This window comes from Silene latifolia, chromosome 3 (assembly GCF_048544455.1).
Source record: "Silene latifolia isolate original U9 population chromosome 3, ASM4854445v1, whole genome shotgun sequence".
Classification (NCBI taxonomy): domain Eukaryota; kingdom Viridiplantae; phylum Streptophyta; class Magnoliopsida; order Caryophyllales; family Caryophyllaceae; genus Silene; species Silene latifolia.
The window spans coordinates 135397333-135415584 of NC_133528.1; the positions used below are offsets into that span (position 1 = coordinate 135397333).

The 18252-nt window shown below is 37.6% G+C and overlaps 1 protein-coding gene and 1 long non-coding RNA gene across 3 annotated transcripts; both read right to left on the minus strand.

Annotated features, from left to right (window-relative positions):
- Positions 1 to 296: 296 nt before the first annotated feature.
- LOC141646317 (uncharacterized) lies at positions 297 to 3195 on the minus strand. The gene is made up of 4 exons (XR_012545501.1): positions 2855 to 3195; positions 2574 to 2660; positions 801 to 866; positions 297 to 596 (listed from the first exon to the last, which is right to left on the minus strand). It is a non-coding gene; the product is annotated as an uncharacterized LOC141646317 (long non-coding RNA).
- Positions 3196 to 6132: 2937 nt separating this feature from the next.
- LOC141648096 (pre-mRNA-processing-splicing factor 8A-like) lies at positions 6133 to 17784 on the minus strand. 2 transcript variants are annotated; one of them, XR_012545930.1, is made up of 12 exons: positions 17291 to 17752; positions 14691 to 15298; positions 13791 to 14277; positions 9758 to 13661; positions 9430 to 9684; positions 8831 to 9304; positions 8220 to 8381; positions 7903 to 8100; positions 7289 to 7567; positions 6825 to 7067; positions 6277 to 6574; positions 6133 to 6231 (listed from the first exon to the last, which is right to left on the minus strand). XR_012545930.1 is itself a non-coding variant. In XM_074456560.1 (11 exons), exons 1-11 carry the CDS (start codon positions 17587 to 17589, stop codon positions 6383 to 6385), a joined length of 7101 nt encoding a protein of 2366 aa, XP_074312661.1. In that variant the 5' UTR covers positions 17590 to 17784; the 3' UTR covers positions 6133 to 6382. The 2 variants fall into 2 exon arrangements, 1 of the variants encoding a protein (XP_074312661.1); XM_074456560.1 differs by having other exon boundaries at positions 6133 to 6574; positions 17291 to 17784.
- Between the last annotated feature and the right edge of the window lie 468 nt (positions 17785 to 18252).

Below are 18252 nucleotides of genomic sequence, written 5' to 3' on the forward strand. Positions count from 1 at the left end.
ACTAAAGATGAAGTATGCCGCTTAGGACTCTTTATAGCAACAACTTCACTTTGTACAATATGTTTGACAAAAACTCGGAGATATTGAATATAAGCCTTCGCTATAAAATTCACGTCATCTCGAATTCCTGTTACTTGCAACAGACTAAGTGGAGACTAAATTACTTGCTCTAAAGAAGCCTAAACTTCTAAGCCTAGCTCATCTATCTCGAGGCTTTCCGTCTCCCCATTTTGTTGCCTCCTCTTTCCTCTTTACTTGGTCTCCCCATGATACTGAACTTACACAATCCAAGTTTTGGTCAGTTCAACTAAATATATTTGTAGACTCGAATACAAGGCAAAAATCCTATACCGAACAAAGTTTATCACCAAGAAAAAATATTTTTAATCTAAGCCAACATAAAATTACCACAGTATATAATAATAATCATCCATTATTTAACAACTAAAATTTTAAGCACAAAATTAAGAGTATAAACCCAAAACATGTATTATACATAATCCCTAACAATTGACCCTAGAGGATTAGATACACCAGTAACTTTACAAGTAGGGCGTTTGTTCCCATCAAGTTCCTTGCATTTTCTTCGCTTCCAACTATATATAAAAAAAAAAAAGGCAATCAATCATCTGATACCATCAGATACGAAAGCAAAAACCGAGGCTGTATTGCTATCACACAGGAACTCCCAAGTCCTAATAAGCGACCGTATAAAAAATAAGTAGCTCAGATTGCACTTTAATCTCTAGGTAAAGTGTCTTAGATTAAATTACTCTTAGGACTGACAAACAATAAATTACCTGGTCAAGAGGAGCTTTCTGAACTAAGGATCCTTCTCGCAATACCCCATACTGGGCTGCTTCTGCCTAAAACAAATACAAAATGTCATTTGAATGAGTAAGAGCTATTCACATACGTGAAAGAAATATTTGACCGTTAGCAAAACAACCACTACAAACCACAAGATTTTGTTCTCCGTACAGGCCATAATCCTATGAGATTTAACACAGATAGAATCAAATATCTTGAACACGACCTACATTACTCGAATGTATATTCAAAGCCAAATTAAGGAATACAGATGATTTCGATAAAAGTTGTAAACAACATCCAAAAAATCACTTTTCCTATTCAGCTATTAAGATTCATAGTTCATGCGTCCCCGGAGATAGACACTTAATGGTGGATATGCAGTGGACTCTTTAGTCCTTATCGGTGCTGAATCATGGATTGGGATAGACAATTGACAACGGAACAGTTAGTATGTATAAATAATAGCACAGAGGAAGCATCAAATGAAAGTGTGAAATCCACCAAATGAAAAAGAGAAATCACCTTTTTTTTCCTTGTTAGTTGCAAGGTTAGACTGTTATTTTGAATAGATATAAGTGAAAGTGAATAAAACTGACCTAAAGTTTACCAAAACAAAGCTAAAATCAATAACTATTGGATGACTAACCATCTTTCACTCGTTTGAGCCCCAACAATATTAGTATTACTTATGTGTCCTATTATCATATTTACGACGATGTCATGGTCAAATGGAGTCAAGGAAATTTCCTCCCTAAAAGATGAATGAACAACAGAGTTGAACTTAATGGTACTGTAATTGTACATGAAAAGAACTGCAAGAAGCCGACAGTAGCACGACGACATGAAAATATATAAGATTCAGACACCAACAGGAAATCTTAACTCAGAAATCCAAGGACCAACTCATCGTATCCTAATCAATAGCTTGTTCCATTTTCTTTTCCCCCTTAGATTTATAGATCTACTTTCCAAGTCTAGCCACCAACTTATATGTTTCTAGAGGCCAAATGAAAGATTCTCGTAAGTATGTCTAACCAGCAACTAAAGCACAATGCAGAATATAAAATAAACATGGCATGAAGTTAATGATCAGAAAGAATTCAAGCACAAGATATCCCTCCATAAATACATAAAGTAAATAACTGCTTCCACCACTGGGGCTTGACCCGATAGAAGTAAAGATAAAAAAATTTGATTATAGCAACAGCTTAAGTCGAATGTCATCACAAGTCGGATTTGAGGCCAAATACAAGTCAGAAGTGATTTATTTAGTACTCCCTCCGTCCCAACTATTTGTTTACATATTCCACAGTTAGTATGAGGACTCCCGAGTAGGGTGACCTTTTTTATATGGTCGCTGATTAGGAGTACTTATTTTCATAAAAGCCGATACAACATTCAACACACGAGTAATTCTAAGACTTTCTTTATAATTCATACATTTGGTAGATAGCTCAATCCAGATGTACGGAACAAATCTTACAATAATTACTACGAAATCAGTTTTATGGTGAGCTTACTATCCTAGAACCAGATTGTGAACTTAAAGCTCCTTTATAATTTAATTGTTCACATTGATTTGTTAAGTCCATTATCCAGAAATCAAGTCATGTAGAGAAAAAACACATGATGTTCAGCATCTACACTATTAACAATATCGATAGTAAGCATGAGATATTGGAAAGAGCATCAAATTAAACAGCAGTACATGGCACTTTAACAACAAAAAGCTAACCGATCAAAGGTAATGCATGCCTTACTTTGTTGTGATGGAAGATATCCTGCTTTGAAGACGTAAATTCATCATCGGCAACAATTAATTACATTTGAACATGTAAATTCACCACCTGCAATAATCAATCACATGTAATTGATAAAGGTTACTCAATGATACAATATCCAAATGAAAACAGTTACAACTCTCAAAACTGATCGAAAATCAATCTCTAACCACAATCTAAGCTAATACACAAGATACTAAGCTCAATAAGATCAAGGTCAAACAACATAAATAAACTAAGATCAAACAATGAGGATTAACCTTTCGAGTCGAGTCGACGCCTGGTGCTAAGTCCATCGCTGACATTAAAATTTGCAGAAAACCAGAGAAAGGAGAGAAAACAAAGGTGTGACTGTGAAAAAACCAGAGAAAAGGCAAAGAGATGAAGTTGAAAATTAAAGATTTGCAGGAAATGGGGCATGATTTTCTAGGTGTTGAGAGAGAAAAGGAAAGACAGAGAGAAAGGTAAGGGATTGTGTATTTGTGTGGGTGGGGAATATCGAAGAGGGAAACAAAAAGTGAAGAAAAAAAAGGAAAAAAAAAAAAGTGTAAGCGCAAAAACGACGTCGTGTAGTACTGTTCATTTGAACAGTAAACTTGCTAAGGGATATTTATAATAGGATTATTTAATGGGAATACTCTAAACTATGACGGTCCTTCTCAAAATACTTCAATCTTTGTTTTAACTACGAATATACCCAACTATTACCCATATTCCCTTATATTACAATAGTGTGACCGGTGACCTAATAAGCAGGTCATTTTTTTTGTTACTCTTTTAACCTCCTTTTGTTTTAATCTTTTTACCTCTTCTCTCTTAACTTTTCACCTTCTTCTTTGTTACTCCTGAATCTTCTCCAAGACACCATTCCTGAAACTCACCCTTTTTTTTCTCATTTATCCGTTCCTAAATTCATCTTCTATTACTCTTGTTTTATCCCCTCAAAACGCCATTGTTGATCCTATTTATTTTCGCACAATGACATATGTAAAGTTACATTTCTCACAATGCTCCAATTTATTTCTACACAATCACCTCCAAATCAATTTTTCATTTCTTCAATTTTGTTTCATAATACTTGTTTTCATTCTCAATTCTACTTGAGTCATTATTCGTTGTCAGTTCACACTTGCATTTCCTCCTCCAAATGGAAAAACCCACATCCATTCTCCATTATCATCGAAAGGCAACAAAAATTAACTTTTACAGATCTGATTTTAGACAAACAATATAATGAAATTAGATAAAATAATTGAATTTATAGGCAATAAATACACATATAAAACTCCTTTCCAACCCGTGGGCCTTTCTTTGAGTCCTCATAACTTCTTATATATTATGCTTGCACAATACATCCGTTTTAGTTTTAGATCGACATGAATTGATGAAGGAAATGGTGGGACTTTATTAGAGGAACAATGGAGGGGAGAGAAAAAATTAAAAAGGAGGAGGAAGGAGCAATGAATTTCGGTTGAAATGGAGGGGAGAGACAATACTTGAAAATAAAAATGTTCCAGGAAGAAGATGAAGTAGCAGGGGGAAGGAGGGAGATGGCGTATGAAAAAAAAAATTGTGCCTAAGCAAATTAACCTGCTACAACAAGTTAATAATACACTAATTCTATTCAAAGCAAATGTGGGTAATAGTTGGGTATATTGGTGGTTAAAACAAAGATGATAGTATTTTGAGAAGGACCGTCATAGTTCAGAGTATTTTTATTAAATAACCCTTTATAATAAGGTGGGTAGATAAGGTGGGTAGATACATGCTCCCTTCAACCCCCCACTCATCCTCAACTTCCTCCTTTTTTTTTTTTCTTTTTTTTTTCTTCTTTTACTTTTTTTTTTCTTTTAAAATTTTAAAACAAAAATTAACTTCCATTTTTAAGAAAAGTTACGATGGTCATATTCAGTTTAAGTGTTACGTACTGTTACATTCACGATATGATACTATTATATTCATTTTAAGTTTAGTGAATATGACAATATTGTTTAATGAATATGTGCTTTAAAGTGCGATATTTACAATAAGACACTATCATATTCACTTTCAGTTTAGTGAATATGACAGTGTAGTTTGATGAATATGTATTATAGGGTGTGATATTCATCTGATGATTCTATTATATTCCCTTTCACTTTAGTGAATATGACATTTATAGTTTAGTGAATATGACTTTATTTGTTCAAATATATTGAACGATAATCATGAACGTTTAATTTCATACCAAAATCGCATAATACAAAATAATTTAAGGGAAAAAAATTATGTGATATGATATGAATATGTCAATTACGTTATGTGAATATGTGAGGAAAAATAAAATAAATAACAAAATATATCAAATATGACCTCAATTTGTAGAGGAATAAAAATTATGAATAATAATATATTTTTTTATTATTTTCTAATTTACTAAATTTATAATTTATTTATTATAAGAAAAAAATTAAGAAAAGGGACTACCATACACCATACTCATGGGTGCATGGTATAATTTACCCAGTTTTAGAGAACCTTACCAAATTGAAAAACCAATGAAAAACAACCACGTGACAGTTGGGACATGGAATATTAGTAGATAATTTTTTTTGTTGAGGAACCCCATTAATACAAGACTTATTAGTAAAATGGGGAGAATAATTGATAAAATAGTGGAAAATGACGTGAATGAATTTGAAAAAGAGCGAGAAAATATGAGGTCCATTGATGTGAATGCTAATGTATGGAAAATCGGGTTTTTTGTCAGAAGGGTACCTAACATTTAGGTCACTTTCTATGGAAGTATCTAACATTATTTTTTTTGCCCAAAGGTACCTTAAGTTTATAATTCACTTGCTAAGAAGTACCAATAGACAATTTCTGTTAAAAAAACTCAACTTTAAGGCTTGACTAGACGAAAAACCTGAATTTGTTTGTTTCTCTCCTTAATCCCTTTCTTAAAAAACTATTAATAATCATATAATTTAACGTATTTATCTCATCTCTAATCATGTTTAATATATTTACTCCCCCACCTCACCACCTTTTCTCCCCGCTTCATCTCCTATTCCGACCACTTTATCTCCTTCATGATCTTAAATGAAGTGCAATAATACGATTTGAATGAAAAAACATGGTTTTTGTTAAGTCAAGACGAATTTTGACTTTTTTTTTTTAACGAAAAACGTTAGTTGGTACTCCCTCTGGCGTTTATTTTTCTTTCCGTTTCTCTAATATATGTGAGGAGTATTATAATAAAATGGGAAGAAAACAGCAAGCCGGAGGGAGTACTTGTTAACAAAGGATATATAAACTTTAGGTACCTTTGAGCAAAAAAAAATAATGTTTGGTAACTGCGCGCAAAGTGACCTAAATATTAGGTACTTTTTGACAAAAAATCCATGGAAAATCATTTGAAATGGAGTTTCCACCTCCATTCCCATACCGTAAAATCTCAATAAGTAACTTTCATCGAAGATTCTAATTTCATTTCCTCCAAAAAAAAATTCGTGCCAATTAAGTTCAAGCTGGGATGACCTAACACCTTACAGCAAGAGTTGATAACAACCATACCATTACCGAGTCGTGACCAAAATAGCAAAACTATAGCCGACGAACTTAGCAAGTTAGCAATTCCGATTTTGGCGAATATGTACTAAATTCAATACCCTTCCAGTAGCATTTAGTGGCGAATATGTACAAGCGGACATCATTCCTAGCAAGCTAATTTGTACGACGGATATGCACAAGGGTTCACACTTCCTGCTACAAATAGTATCAGAGCTCCAAATAGTGTGTGCCGAAATTCAAGTGAACTTATCTTCTCTTTCAACCTCAACAGTCTCTCCCTCCTCCATTTTGATGAACTCGAGGTAGTGAGTGGGTCGGTGCTCCTCATGGTAGTACTCCTTGGGCGTCCCAAGCTTGACCCCGTATTTCAGGTTCGTTGAATGCTTGGCACCCATGAAGTTGTAATTCCACGGACTACTATCAGGAACCTGAAATGAAAGAAATGACTGATTAAGTTGACTGTCGAACGAATTTTGGTGCTTTAAGTCCTTGATATTGTATTTGTTTTAATTCTGGTTGTTGCAGAAGAGGATTTATTTGTTAAATATTGTCGAATTCTTTGATTTAGCCTTCATATGAGCTTGATCATTGGCTTCATGGCTTCATGCCATTTTCTTGTGTTTCGCAACTATAGATTACTAAGAAAATTAAAAAATAGGATGGGTTAAAGATATTTACCATGTAGAACCCAAGGAACCGATCACTGAGAAGCATCTGAACCTTCTCAGAGTGAGTCGGAAGATACCCGTGAAGGCTGCTCCCAGTATCCTTTTGAGCACGAGCCCATTCATAACCAGATGGAGTAAGCTTGTATGCAGTTAATGAACATGAACCTGGGGTGAAACTGCATGTTAGGATAATGCATTTCTCTCCATCCCACTGTTTGTTGTTCTCCAAGATGCGAGCATGACTTGTTACATCCTACAATTCAGGATCAATAATATCAGATATTGAAAAACACAAATCCTCAATGAGTATGTGGGTGGGTATTAAGATGAAACAGACTCCCACAAAACTATTTTGCTCAATGATTGACAAAACAGGAGACTCATACTAACTGATTGAAGAAATAGAAGCAGGATGAAAACATTTGGAAATATCAGGAATACCAAGTGAGAAATGAGAAGAACTCGAGAAAGCACCTGTGGCGATAGCTGAGAAAGCTCATTTGGCTGTGTATGCATCCACCCTAAAGGTTCCAAATCATTCAGGAAATCATGCTCTGGAAGCTGCAACGGCAGATTCACCTGCTGGTGATTTCCCAACTGTGGTGGCATCGCAATACAGCGAATCTCTTTGACCTGAGGATTGTCTGGCGGACTAATGCCATATAAGTATCCTGCAATCTGTGTTCGTAAATCTGCTATACAGATGAACTTCTTTAGAATGTTCTTTGGCATAATGTAAGTGTATCCCGTTTCCTGAACAGATATAAATAAATATTCATTAAACGTCCAGTAAAGTGGCAGCAAACCAACAAATAGAAAAATACGTCCATCCCAATTTGATGTCTCATTTAACTTTCAGTGGTCAACAATTCGAATTTTTCACCATCAAATATATGTAAAGACAGAATCTGAATTGTCAGATTTGATACTCCATCATCAAACAAACTATTTTCATTTTGTCGTTTTTTAAAAGTTGTATAATTGAAAATATTTGTCGAAGTAGACACTCATTGACTAATGACACAGAGGAACAACATAAATGGGACGGGGTAGGAGATAGTAACACCGATAGCCAAGAGTATGCTAACCTTGATGTCCTCTGAGTTAACGTAGATATGATTTACACGCAAGTAAAGATTTGTAGCAGATATAGCTCTGACACGCCAATCAGTCTTTGAGCTAAACTTTTCCTGCTCATAAGGACTTGTGGTGGTGGTGATCATACCATCACCATGCACATTTGTCGTTTTTGTTGTGACAGCAGTTAATTGACTAGCTGCCTTTGCCTGGATACAGAGGTAAAAGGACATTTTTAGCTATGATGTAGCACGAGGAAATTAAGAAAATCATCGGGAAAAAAAAAAGAATAAAAAAAAAAATCCTAAAATCCTAGTTTTCAACTCACCTGATCATCAATCTCAGCAATTTGCTGTCTCTGCAGAGATGGGGGAGTTATCTCAGCTCCAAGAATGATATCACGAATCTCAGACTGCGTCAAGGCAGACGTGTTCACGTTGTTCTTCTTGGCATAGTCAGAAAGTATAAGGTCTCTCAGGGCAACCTCAACCTGCAGAGAATGACCTCAGTTAACGTTTCAGGTAGTGAACGAAAGAAAACAGGCCCCAAAACAACAGCTGGCTCCTTAAATAGCATCAGTAGTTTTTGTAATATATTCCCTCGCTACCCGCCAAGAGCTTTTATTTGCATTTGGATTGGTTTTTTATGTCAACACATGCAAGTTGGCTACACAATATTATACTCTCTCCACCTCACAGACCATGCCAGAAAGGAAGATGTAAATTACAGGATAGGACAGGCCAAAGAGATACTAAACAATTGGCAGGTCAAAACGAGTAATATCATAGAAGGGCATCGAGTACCTTACTTGGGCACCCTAACACTAATAAAGAGCCAGCTACTGTATAGCCCAACAAAGAAAAGACCACACGGGAAGACTCACATCAAAGGAAGACAGGAAGATTAGTAAAGGACACGTAAACCAAATAAAAAAATTACCTTCATCCATTGATCATCAGTGAGAGAAGGCCATATGTGATGTGGTTCAGTGACAACAGTTATGTCAGGCTTCAGTAACATCTTGGCCTTTTCATTGTTAACATGAAGTGATCGGAGGATGAGGATTAGCCGAGAGAACGCCGTATAAGAAGATATACTCCTCAACCAGTCATCATATATGTTAAACAAAACCATCTGTGGCTCTGTGGCCTTCAGAATTAGGTCACCAAATTTCTCAATCTTTAAGCAGGCCTGGAAAGGAAGTTGCAGTTCACTTCCTTTTATAACTATGTTTGGGAAATCAAGCAAGTGAACTTCCAAAGGATCCAACATTCCTTTACGTGTCACAATAATTTGCTTTGGTTGTTCCTCAACAGGTAATGACCGCACTAGCGCAGCTACTTCTTCAGCTGTTTTCCACTTGGCCAACTGACCCAGACGCTTTTGCCCCGCCCATACAGTAGTGTGAATAACCTGTTAAAATCAAGATAAAATTAACTTCAGATTAAAATGCGAAGAGAAAACCACTATTTTGCAGCCTGCAAATAGTAAACAAAAAAAAACACATGACAAATTGATAACCAAGAAAAACAGCATACCTTCAAAAAGAGCTGTCCAGTCCGAGGATTAAATATGAAAATAGCACCATTAATGGGCTTGGTGGTTAGATTTCCTTCAAATGTTTTGTGAATTGTAACACGATAGACATTAGTATCGTCGACGAACCATATGATCTGGTTGCTGAATATCTCACCATAGTTTTGAGATGACAGATATGGCTCAGTGGGTTCAGAAGAATACAGCTGCAAACCTTTCCTTATACGCTCTCTCAAAACATAAAGTGCCGGATTTGACTGCACAATAAAAAGAAGTCAGAAAAACAAGAATAGAAAAGATAAGCTTGAAAAAAAATGTGAGGAAATGCACCTTCATGATCTTATTCATTGCTTGCGCAAGCAACGGTTTTGAACCAGGAAACCAGTTACCAAAAGCAGAATGCAAATTGTACGCCAGATCCAGCCCTATCATTACTCCTGTAGGAGACGGATAGATAGACATGTTATCGGTTGTGTAATCCAAAAATTTGGCTCGAGTGTAACGCTCAATATCATGAGAATCATAATCCCCCCAACGAAGCTGCACATCGATCCAATATTTATTGCTTGCCTTCTGGTCGAACACATCCGTTGTCTCAGCCACAAGACTAGGTTTTGACATAGGCCACCTATGAGCAGCAAAGAGAAGTATGTCTGCACATGAACTGTTCATTTTGTAACTCTTTCGAGGATGTATAGTCTCCTTTTGGACTGTTTCGATCTCCAATGCATCCAACTCCTGATCCAAAACTTGACAAAGATCCATGACAACACTTTCATGGACCTTTTGCCATAAATGTGCACGGAATATCTGAATCAAAGAAATCTTCAACGTAGGAATCTTTCCGTGCATAAATATTCCAGTTAGATCAAGCTGCACCTGGAAACCCACATAGACATTGGCTCGATTGATCGTAGGAGACCACCATAGAGTAAATCTACGATTGGGAATCTGGTTTAACCCGGATCTCTGTGCATTTGTCAATTTTTTGTACTTCATCGATTCCTCAAAACCTGAAGCCTTCTCCCAGAAGAGACCCTCCCATGTAGGGAAATATGTACCTTTGAATAGTGTGTGCTCCAAAATTCCTTCAACTCCTCCTAATGCCTGAATGACATCAGTTCTATAATTATTCAAGTTCCAAAGTTTTCCATCATGGCGTTGATGAGTCCACCAGAAAGGATTTTGCTTCAAAACTTGATATTGCTTAAAATCTGTGCGGACTCTCCATCCTTTGTCATAGGCCAAAGTGTGACGGTCCTTCTGGAACAAAGTATTGATTCTAGGTATCCCACGATCCCAGGAATCTTCCAGATCCTCCAGAGTTAGACGCCTATTCTGTGACTGGGCTTCCTGCCTCTTCAGTGCATACTCAGCCCAAACTCTCTGAGAATCAATGAACTCACTTTCCCAAGGTTGTATGTAGCGATAAAGATTTGGAATCAGCTGGTCCTCTTCATGGCTCATCCCACTTCTGAAGTGGGTCACACCAACATCAGTCTGTTTACTGTATCGAAGATCACTTTGTGGAATCAAGATGTGACCCATAGAAAGCATTCCAAGACCACCAATTTCCTTTGGTGTGTAGAAAATGACAGGCGGAAACCTGCTAGGCATTTTTGAGTTCAATCCTATCTTTACACGAGTCTGGATCTTGTTTTCACACTTAACTAGCAGGTCTAACAGCTCCTGAGTATGTACAGTTGCTTCACGAAAGTATGTCATTAGGCTAATCAGGGCAGTGTTCCACTTGTTTACTATCTTCGTGAATGTAGTAGAACCTGACGACATAAGAATTTGTCTGACACGATTTTCAAACACTTTCATGTGTTCATCATCAACCCTCAAGAACGCAACAGAAGTACGCTCCTTGGTCTGCTCATTCTGCAAGTTCCAAACGCCATCTTTAGTGTTGCTAAAAGCCTCTTGCGTCATTCTAATCTTGGGCAATATCCGTACTTCAAACCCCGACATACTGAAAAGCAAGTTAGGATTATCCTTACTATAGACAGACACAAAGCCATTCTCCCACTCTAAGGTGGTAATACTTCGTGGGAGGCGATTCTTCATATCCCAGAAAACACTTCTCCCTAGGTTAACATCATGCTTCATGAGCCTCATGCGAGCATCTCGTGGCCAGCACTTTTTGTTGTTGTATCCAACCATATTCTCGTTATTAGGATCAGGGTGCTCAGTAAGATATCGCTGGATAAGATCCCGTGCTTCTTCATGAGTGAAGCGGAATAAAATGTGCACCTTGTCAATATAACGAGAATACAATCTGATGGGATGCCTGGTTTCCACCTTTGTATCCCAGTAAGTCATGAACTCATTTGGCATCTGAGGTGGTCCAGCAAGTTCACTGGCACGTGTTAAGCCCAAGAGAAGAAGGTCCAACACAATACCATAATACTGTACTACAAAGGATGCAAACTGAAGTCCACGTATTAGCCCATACGAGTTTATGTGACTCATATCCTTGTATGACAAAACCACATTATTCTTTGCAGTAACATAATCAGCAATATTGTGGTCAAGAATCAACCGCAAGAGTCTATTCAACATTGTCAAATCGATCTTTTCAAAGAACTTCTCAAATTTTGTCTGCAGCATAACCACGCACTGACCCTCACTTGTGTCCCATATGCTCTGCAAGTTATTGATACCTTGGCACCATTTATAAACCAGGAGAGGAGGTGGTTCCGTATCAGCAGGCTTAACCCAGTTTGGAAACAGGTGCCTCTTATCCCCTTCATACCACAAATATTGATCAAGATAAGCATCGGTAATCTTCTCAAGAGGTTCAATCTCATAAACAGGAATGAGGTAACTATACAGATCCATGAACTCAATGCCAACTTCTTTAAAGGCACGCTGAGTGAGCAGATGACGTTTGATTCTCGATAAAGCCTCATGTGGGTTATCATAAGCCTGCTCGATAAGACCCAACTCTTCTCTCTGCTGTTGATTCAATCTAACAGCAGCACTATATGATTCCTTCAACCTCTCCAAAGCAAGGATAAGCAATTTGGTGTCATGCTTGTATGACAAAGGAGGAAAAGGAATTGGAGAGAACTTTCTCGACTCTAACCAATGTACAGTGGTCGTGTAAATAGCCACAGCTTCTTCTGGTGTAACATATGGCCCATCCTTCAGATAATTGTGCTGGCGCTCTTGCTCTGCCTTCAGCCACAAGCGAGTCAACCGTCCAAGATTTTTACGACAAACTGTCTTGTCAACTGTAGCTCCTCTTCTGATGCGTTCACGGTTATAATGGGCAACATTTGTCCACCAATCTGCCTTTGACTTGACATAACGAAGGATCATATTTTCTATTGGAACAGGAAGACCCGGGACCTTCCAAGGGATGTTTGCTTTCCAACAACGCCAAGCTTCACTCAGATGTTGCAATATAACTCTTGCCTTGTTTTGCTTAATACCCTCCGGCATTGCATCAAGAACATCATGCATAACCGCAGCTCGAAGCTCCAAGTCAAAGTGACTTTCAACACGTTGCTTAGTAACAGTCTTTGCCACACCTTTGGAATGGCGACCCTCAAACTGCCTTGCAAGCAGATTTCCCAACCACCTCTCCAGCAACGGTACTATACCACGAAGGAAGAAAAGCCACACCCTCCACATAGGTGCCCAGAAACCACATCCAGGTCCCTTCCCAACCGGCCCAGTATTGAAGCGATAATAAATCAAGTGCTTCAAGTCCTTGCACATGCGGATCTGTCTCATGAGCCTATACTTGTACCTATACATTCCGGTCAGCTGTCCCACGTGTGAGAATATATATTGCAAGCCATCAGCCAGTTGGAACGCATCCACATTGCCCAAGCGAAATTGAACATTGGCATCCACTACAAGCTTTGTCAAACGCAGAATCTCACGGCAAAGATGAAAAGCATTTCCAAAACGAGATTTCTTACGCTCCTTGGTAGTCAGCGTCTTGACAGGTTTCAAATTGAAATTATAATCAAGATGCAGATAGTTCAGATTTTTTCTATGTATCAAAAGATTCAGCATATTGTACCCTTGCCTGCAGACCTGAAGACCAGCTTCAACCCAATCAAGTTCAGTACTCTGGAAAAACTTGGTAGCTGCAAGAGATCTGAAAAGATGTTTTTTCTTCTGAGCTTTAGGGGGTCTATGATGCAGCTCGTTCAGCACAAAACACTTTAATAGTTTTTGATAGCTGACTCTCACTTTGACAGGGTATGACGGCGGGCTGCAAAATAACCAGGGTGAATAAGCATCAGAACAGGAAACAAAAACAATACTCATCTCCGAATAGGAGGATATTCATCACTAAATGTAAATATGGGAACTGAAATCATATGGGGAAAGGCTAAGTTACCAGTGCTCCTTGAACCACTCTGAGACAAGTGGTATATCTTCAGCACGTCGTGTTCGACCAGATCTCATATTAAATGGCCTTGGAGCATACAACAATGAAATCCCAGCTGCAGTAGTGTCAGTGTATAGCTGTGTGTCAATGAGCAGTGGCTCTACACCTTCTGGAAGCTTGAATTCACCATCGTCATCCTCCTCATTAACCTTCTTCTCACGACGATCCTTTTGAGCAGCAGTTATTGGGTGAATTAAGGGATCATAATAAAATGCTGGGAGATCTGGGTCTTCAGTTTTTATATACATTATCATTGGCGTGTGGTAAGCACCAAGCCTTACTTTTCTTGGTCTATTGTTGTAAAGGTGAGGAAAAGCTATTCTGTACTCTGTTCGAAGAGGTGATCTGATGATGAGCTTGTTGATATCATTGAACTCATTCCAGTCCTCATCTCCTTTCTCCATATCACGATAAAGAGGCTCAAACTTTGGACCTCCTGCAATTAAGCACGAGTAATTCCTTAAGAAACAGTAGCAAGATAAAATCATCCAGAACAACATATATAAACAATAAATAAGAATCAGGGCAGGCAAACATGACACTGTTCCATGTATCATAAGTTGTAACAAAGACAACTACTTATCTCATAAATATATGGGATCAAAAATTCAGACTACTAGTTATATGCGATATAAAACATCAATGAAGCATGTGATATCATATATAACCGTTGAAATGTTTGGATGGCAGAACCATCCACACTAGTTATCTACACAGAAATAATGATAATAGTCCATGAATTCTCCGCGGGAAAAAAAAAAAGAAAAAAAAAACTTCCAAAATTCCAAAATAAAGTGGAGTGCCACCAAATACTAATTAAATATTAGGAGAAAAAGAATTTCGACATACCAGGTATGCACATATTCAATGCCTTTGCTGTGAAGAAAGATTCCATGTCGAATAGATAAAAGTAATTCTGGTCTACCAAATCAGAGAGCAACTGGCCAGCGAACCGATATAATGTTGCCATGATTGGCAGAGAAAGATGCCATTTTCGATAACTTGGCCCATTGATAAGTTTTGTTTTGACCAAAGGTTTATGATCATAAAACCACGCATGCACAGCAGAGTCTTCTTCTTCGTCCAATTCAAGTTGGATTGGCTCCAGGGGGTCCACATCCAAGACATTATCAGCATAATCCAGTGGAGGCTCCTCATCATCAAAAGGAGGGAACCTCATTCTTTTAAAGTGGCGACGGTCTCTCTTCTCTCTTCTCATCATTATCCACATAGTACCCCACTGTGCCAGATATATGGGTTCAACAACCCATGGTATTTCATTTACAAACGTAATTGCACCAGTAATGTGATACAGAACCTTGACGTCACGGACCTGTTCCCAAGGCATGGGCATGTTTTCAAGGAGCTTGTAAACTGCGTGTGGTACAAATTTAAGAGCCCCTAAATACACCCGTTTGTCATGGCGATATTTCTTGGATGACATGTCTCCATGGTCCCTGCAAACAATAATCCACGAAAGAAAGAGTAAACTTCAAGAGGCTATTCTGCATGTGGAACTTTCTTGCGTAATGTTTTAAAATGCTCAATACAACATTATGAAACATATATTAAACAAAAATAAATAAAAAACAATCTATACAAATACAATAACTTATAAAGGCCACAACATCAGAGTATACATTTAATTTCAGAATTCAGAATTTCTAGTTGTTAATTTTGCTCTAGCTAGCTATGAAAATGCTATGACGGCTTCTAGCCATGACCTAACTATGGCTTTATCACTAAAAATCTACTTTTAAGTAAACAAAACATTAACAGACTATTTGAGTGAGGTGCTGATGCAGTGATGCTACAAACTTAATACTTTTCATGATAAATTTTCTGACAGTAACAGAGTATCTTCCTTGCACTGGAGATAACTGAGAATGCAACATGCCTACATCCACTCTGAAGCCATCAGCAACTTCACCTTTAACCACCAACACAAACAACAGCCAAATAAACCTAACCAGGTACTTGTTTCACCCAAAGGAAAGGGATTTGAGGAAGAATAAACTGCACTCATAAAGCTCAGCAAAGTTCGACAACTTGAACAGATAACCAGCCTCAATTATCATGAACAACATCCTAGTTAACCTTGTCCTACTATAATTCTTTATTTCTTCCTACTTCAGTAAAAATCTCCCCAGGTTCAATAAAACTGTACCAGCAAGATCGACCACTCCAGACCTCAATGATTATTTAGAACCATTATCACAAAAATGCTAAAGATCATTCCAATACATCGAATAGAGCACGTATTTCTTTTTTATCTAAAGAGCTTATAACCCTTCCCGACTTTCCCGTTAATACTGTCACCCCAATGGAAATAGGCATTTCTCCTTACATTAATGAGAATCATTCCGCCTTAACCACTACCACCAATCCGTAACCTATCATTCTAATACACAAAATGTAACAATTATAGTAAATACAGTTTCTTAACAGCAGATATTACCACAAATAACACTGAAAATAGTACCAACACACTGCATAGAGCACAGAAAGTGCAGAACCGAGCTTTTTTTAATCTAATCTGCTAAAAATCCTTCTCAAGATACAATTTCTACAACCTTTACGAGACATATCTCCCTACATTAATGAAAATGATCCTAAGCTATCAAAACTCTGCACATTAATCAGCAACAAAAATACAAACAAAACTGAATCTATCGTTCTTTGACACAATATATAACAATATTATAGTAAAACCTATTCCAACAAACAATGCTGAATATCATTCTAATACACAATATATAACAATATTATAGTAAAAATAGTTCTTCAGTAGCACAAGTTATCACACCTAATGCTGATTTTCATTCCAATCCACTCTACAGAGCACAGCCATTGCGGAACCTAGCATATTTTAATCCAAAAGTGCGGATAAAACTTCTCGTTGTATAATTTCTCCAACTTTCAGTAAACATTTCTCCCTACATTCAATAAACATATCATTCCGACTCACAACATACACCAAAACTGTTACTAAAAAACCTTTCATTCTGCATACATCAAATCAAGTTAAATTAACCTCCATAACAACACGAGAAAACAAACAACTAAAGTACTAAACTCACAACAGAATAATTTGAGAGAAATCGATCAACAAAACTCCATAACAATAAGATAATTCGCGAGAAAACGATCAACAAATTCTGCAACAAAACAATAATCTGCGAAATAAAACTCTCACTGAAATTCTGCGAGTAAAACTAAAACTCCCTAACAACACAATAATTTGTGAGAAAAACGAACAAGCGAACTTCATAAAAACACAATAATTCACAAGGAAAAGAACAACTAAACTCCATAACAACACAATAATATACTAGATAACGAATTAAGCTCCATAACAACACAACAATACGCGAGAAAACGAACAACTTTAACTCCATAACAACACAATAATTCGCGTGCATAACAAAATAACTAGCGAGTAAACATACCGTATAATTTTACGAACATGTTCAGGAGGCATATCCTCTTTCTGCGTCTCAACAAATCCAAACTTACGCTTATCGCCGTATCGCTTCGAATTAAGCTGCATCCACTTACGCGCCTTCTCCTCGAGCCTCGCCTCAGCATCGGCAGCGGATTCCGGCTGTTGCGGCGTCGGAGGCGGCTGAAGCACGGTGTAAGACGGTTGTACGGCCGGTGGCGGTAGAATAGAGGTTGTTCCCGGTGGCGCTAGCGGCGGCAGGTTCGCCATTGGATTGTTGTCGTTGTTGATTGCACCGTTCCACATTGCTGAAACCCTAGAAGAAGTAAACCCTAATTTAATGGGAAAAGGGGGAACGATGACGATGATGATGCGTTTGTGAGAGAGATTAGAGACGGCGTATCACGTAGGATTGTAGGAGCATGAGTTACGTGTTTATCAAGGGTTTAAGAAAACGGGAGAATCGAGCGAAACAAGTTGAGAGCGACGTAGAAAGTGGAACGTGAACGATAGTGGTCTTTTTTTTTTGCCTTTTCCGGATAATTCGTCCGGTATTTATAAGGTATGTACTTTTGGGGGTGGCGTAATGCCACGTAATGCTCATTTTTTCATTTACCGCACAAATTAGTGGTATTAAGGAAAGGAAAAATTACAAATAACCACCATGTATTTGCGTATTTTTACAAATTACCACTACGTATTTGCGTTTTTACAAATAACCCCCAATATTCACAGTATATTCCCCAATTACCACCGTATTTATATCCCGAGCATTGTTTTTCTTATTTTCCGGCTTGTTAAGTGCCGATTTAAGTGCAATACCAAAATTACCCTTACAACACAACACACATTCAATAATACCAATTCAGATTAGTGATTACCCTCGTATACATTCATTTTTGTTTCCCCTGACCCTAAATCCCTAATTATCTCAAACCCCATTCATTCAATGGATAATTTAGGGTTTCC

Bases quoted from the DNA above. Each gene is read 5' to 3' on its own strand.
- LOC141648096 (XM_074456560.1), bottom strand. From the start codon at position 17,589: ATGTGGAACGGTGCAATCAACAACGACAACAATCCAATGGCGAACCTG. The intron at 9,685-9,757 runs GTGCATTTCCTC...TTTATTGTGCAG, and splicing joins CAATGAATAAGATCATGAAG to TCAAATCCGGCACTTTATGT. The intron at 8,101-8,219 runs GTGAGTTGAAAA...CTCTGTATCCAG, and splicing joins TTGCTGAGATTGATGATCAG to GCAAAGGCAGCTAGTCAATT.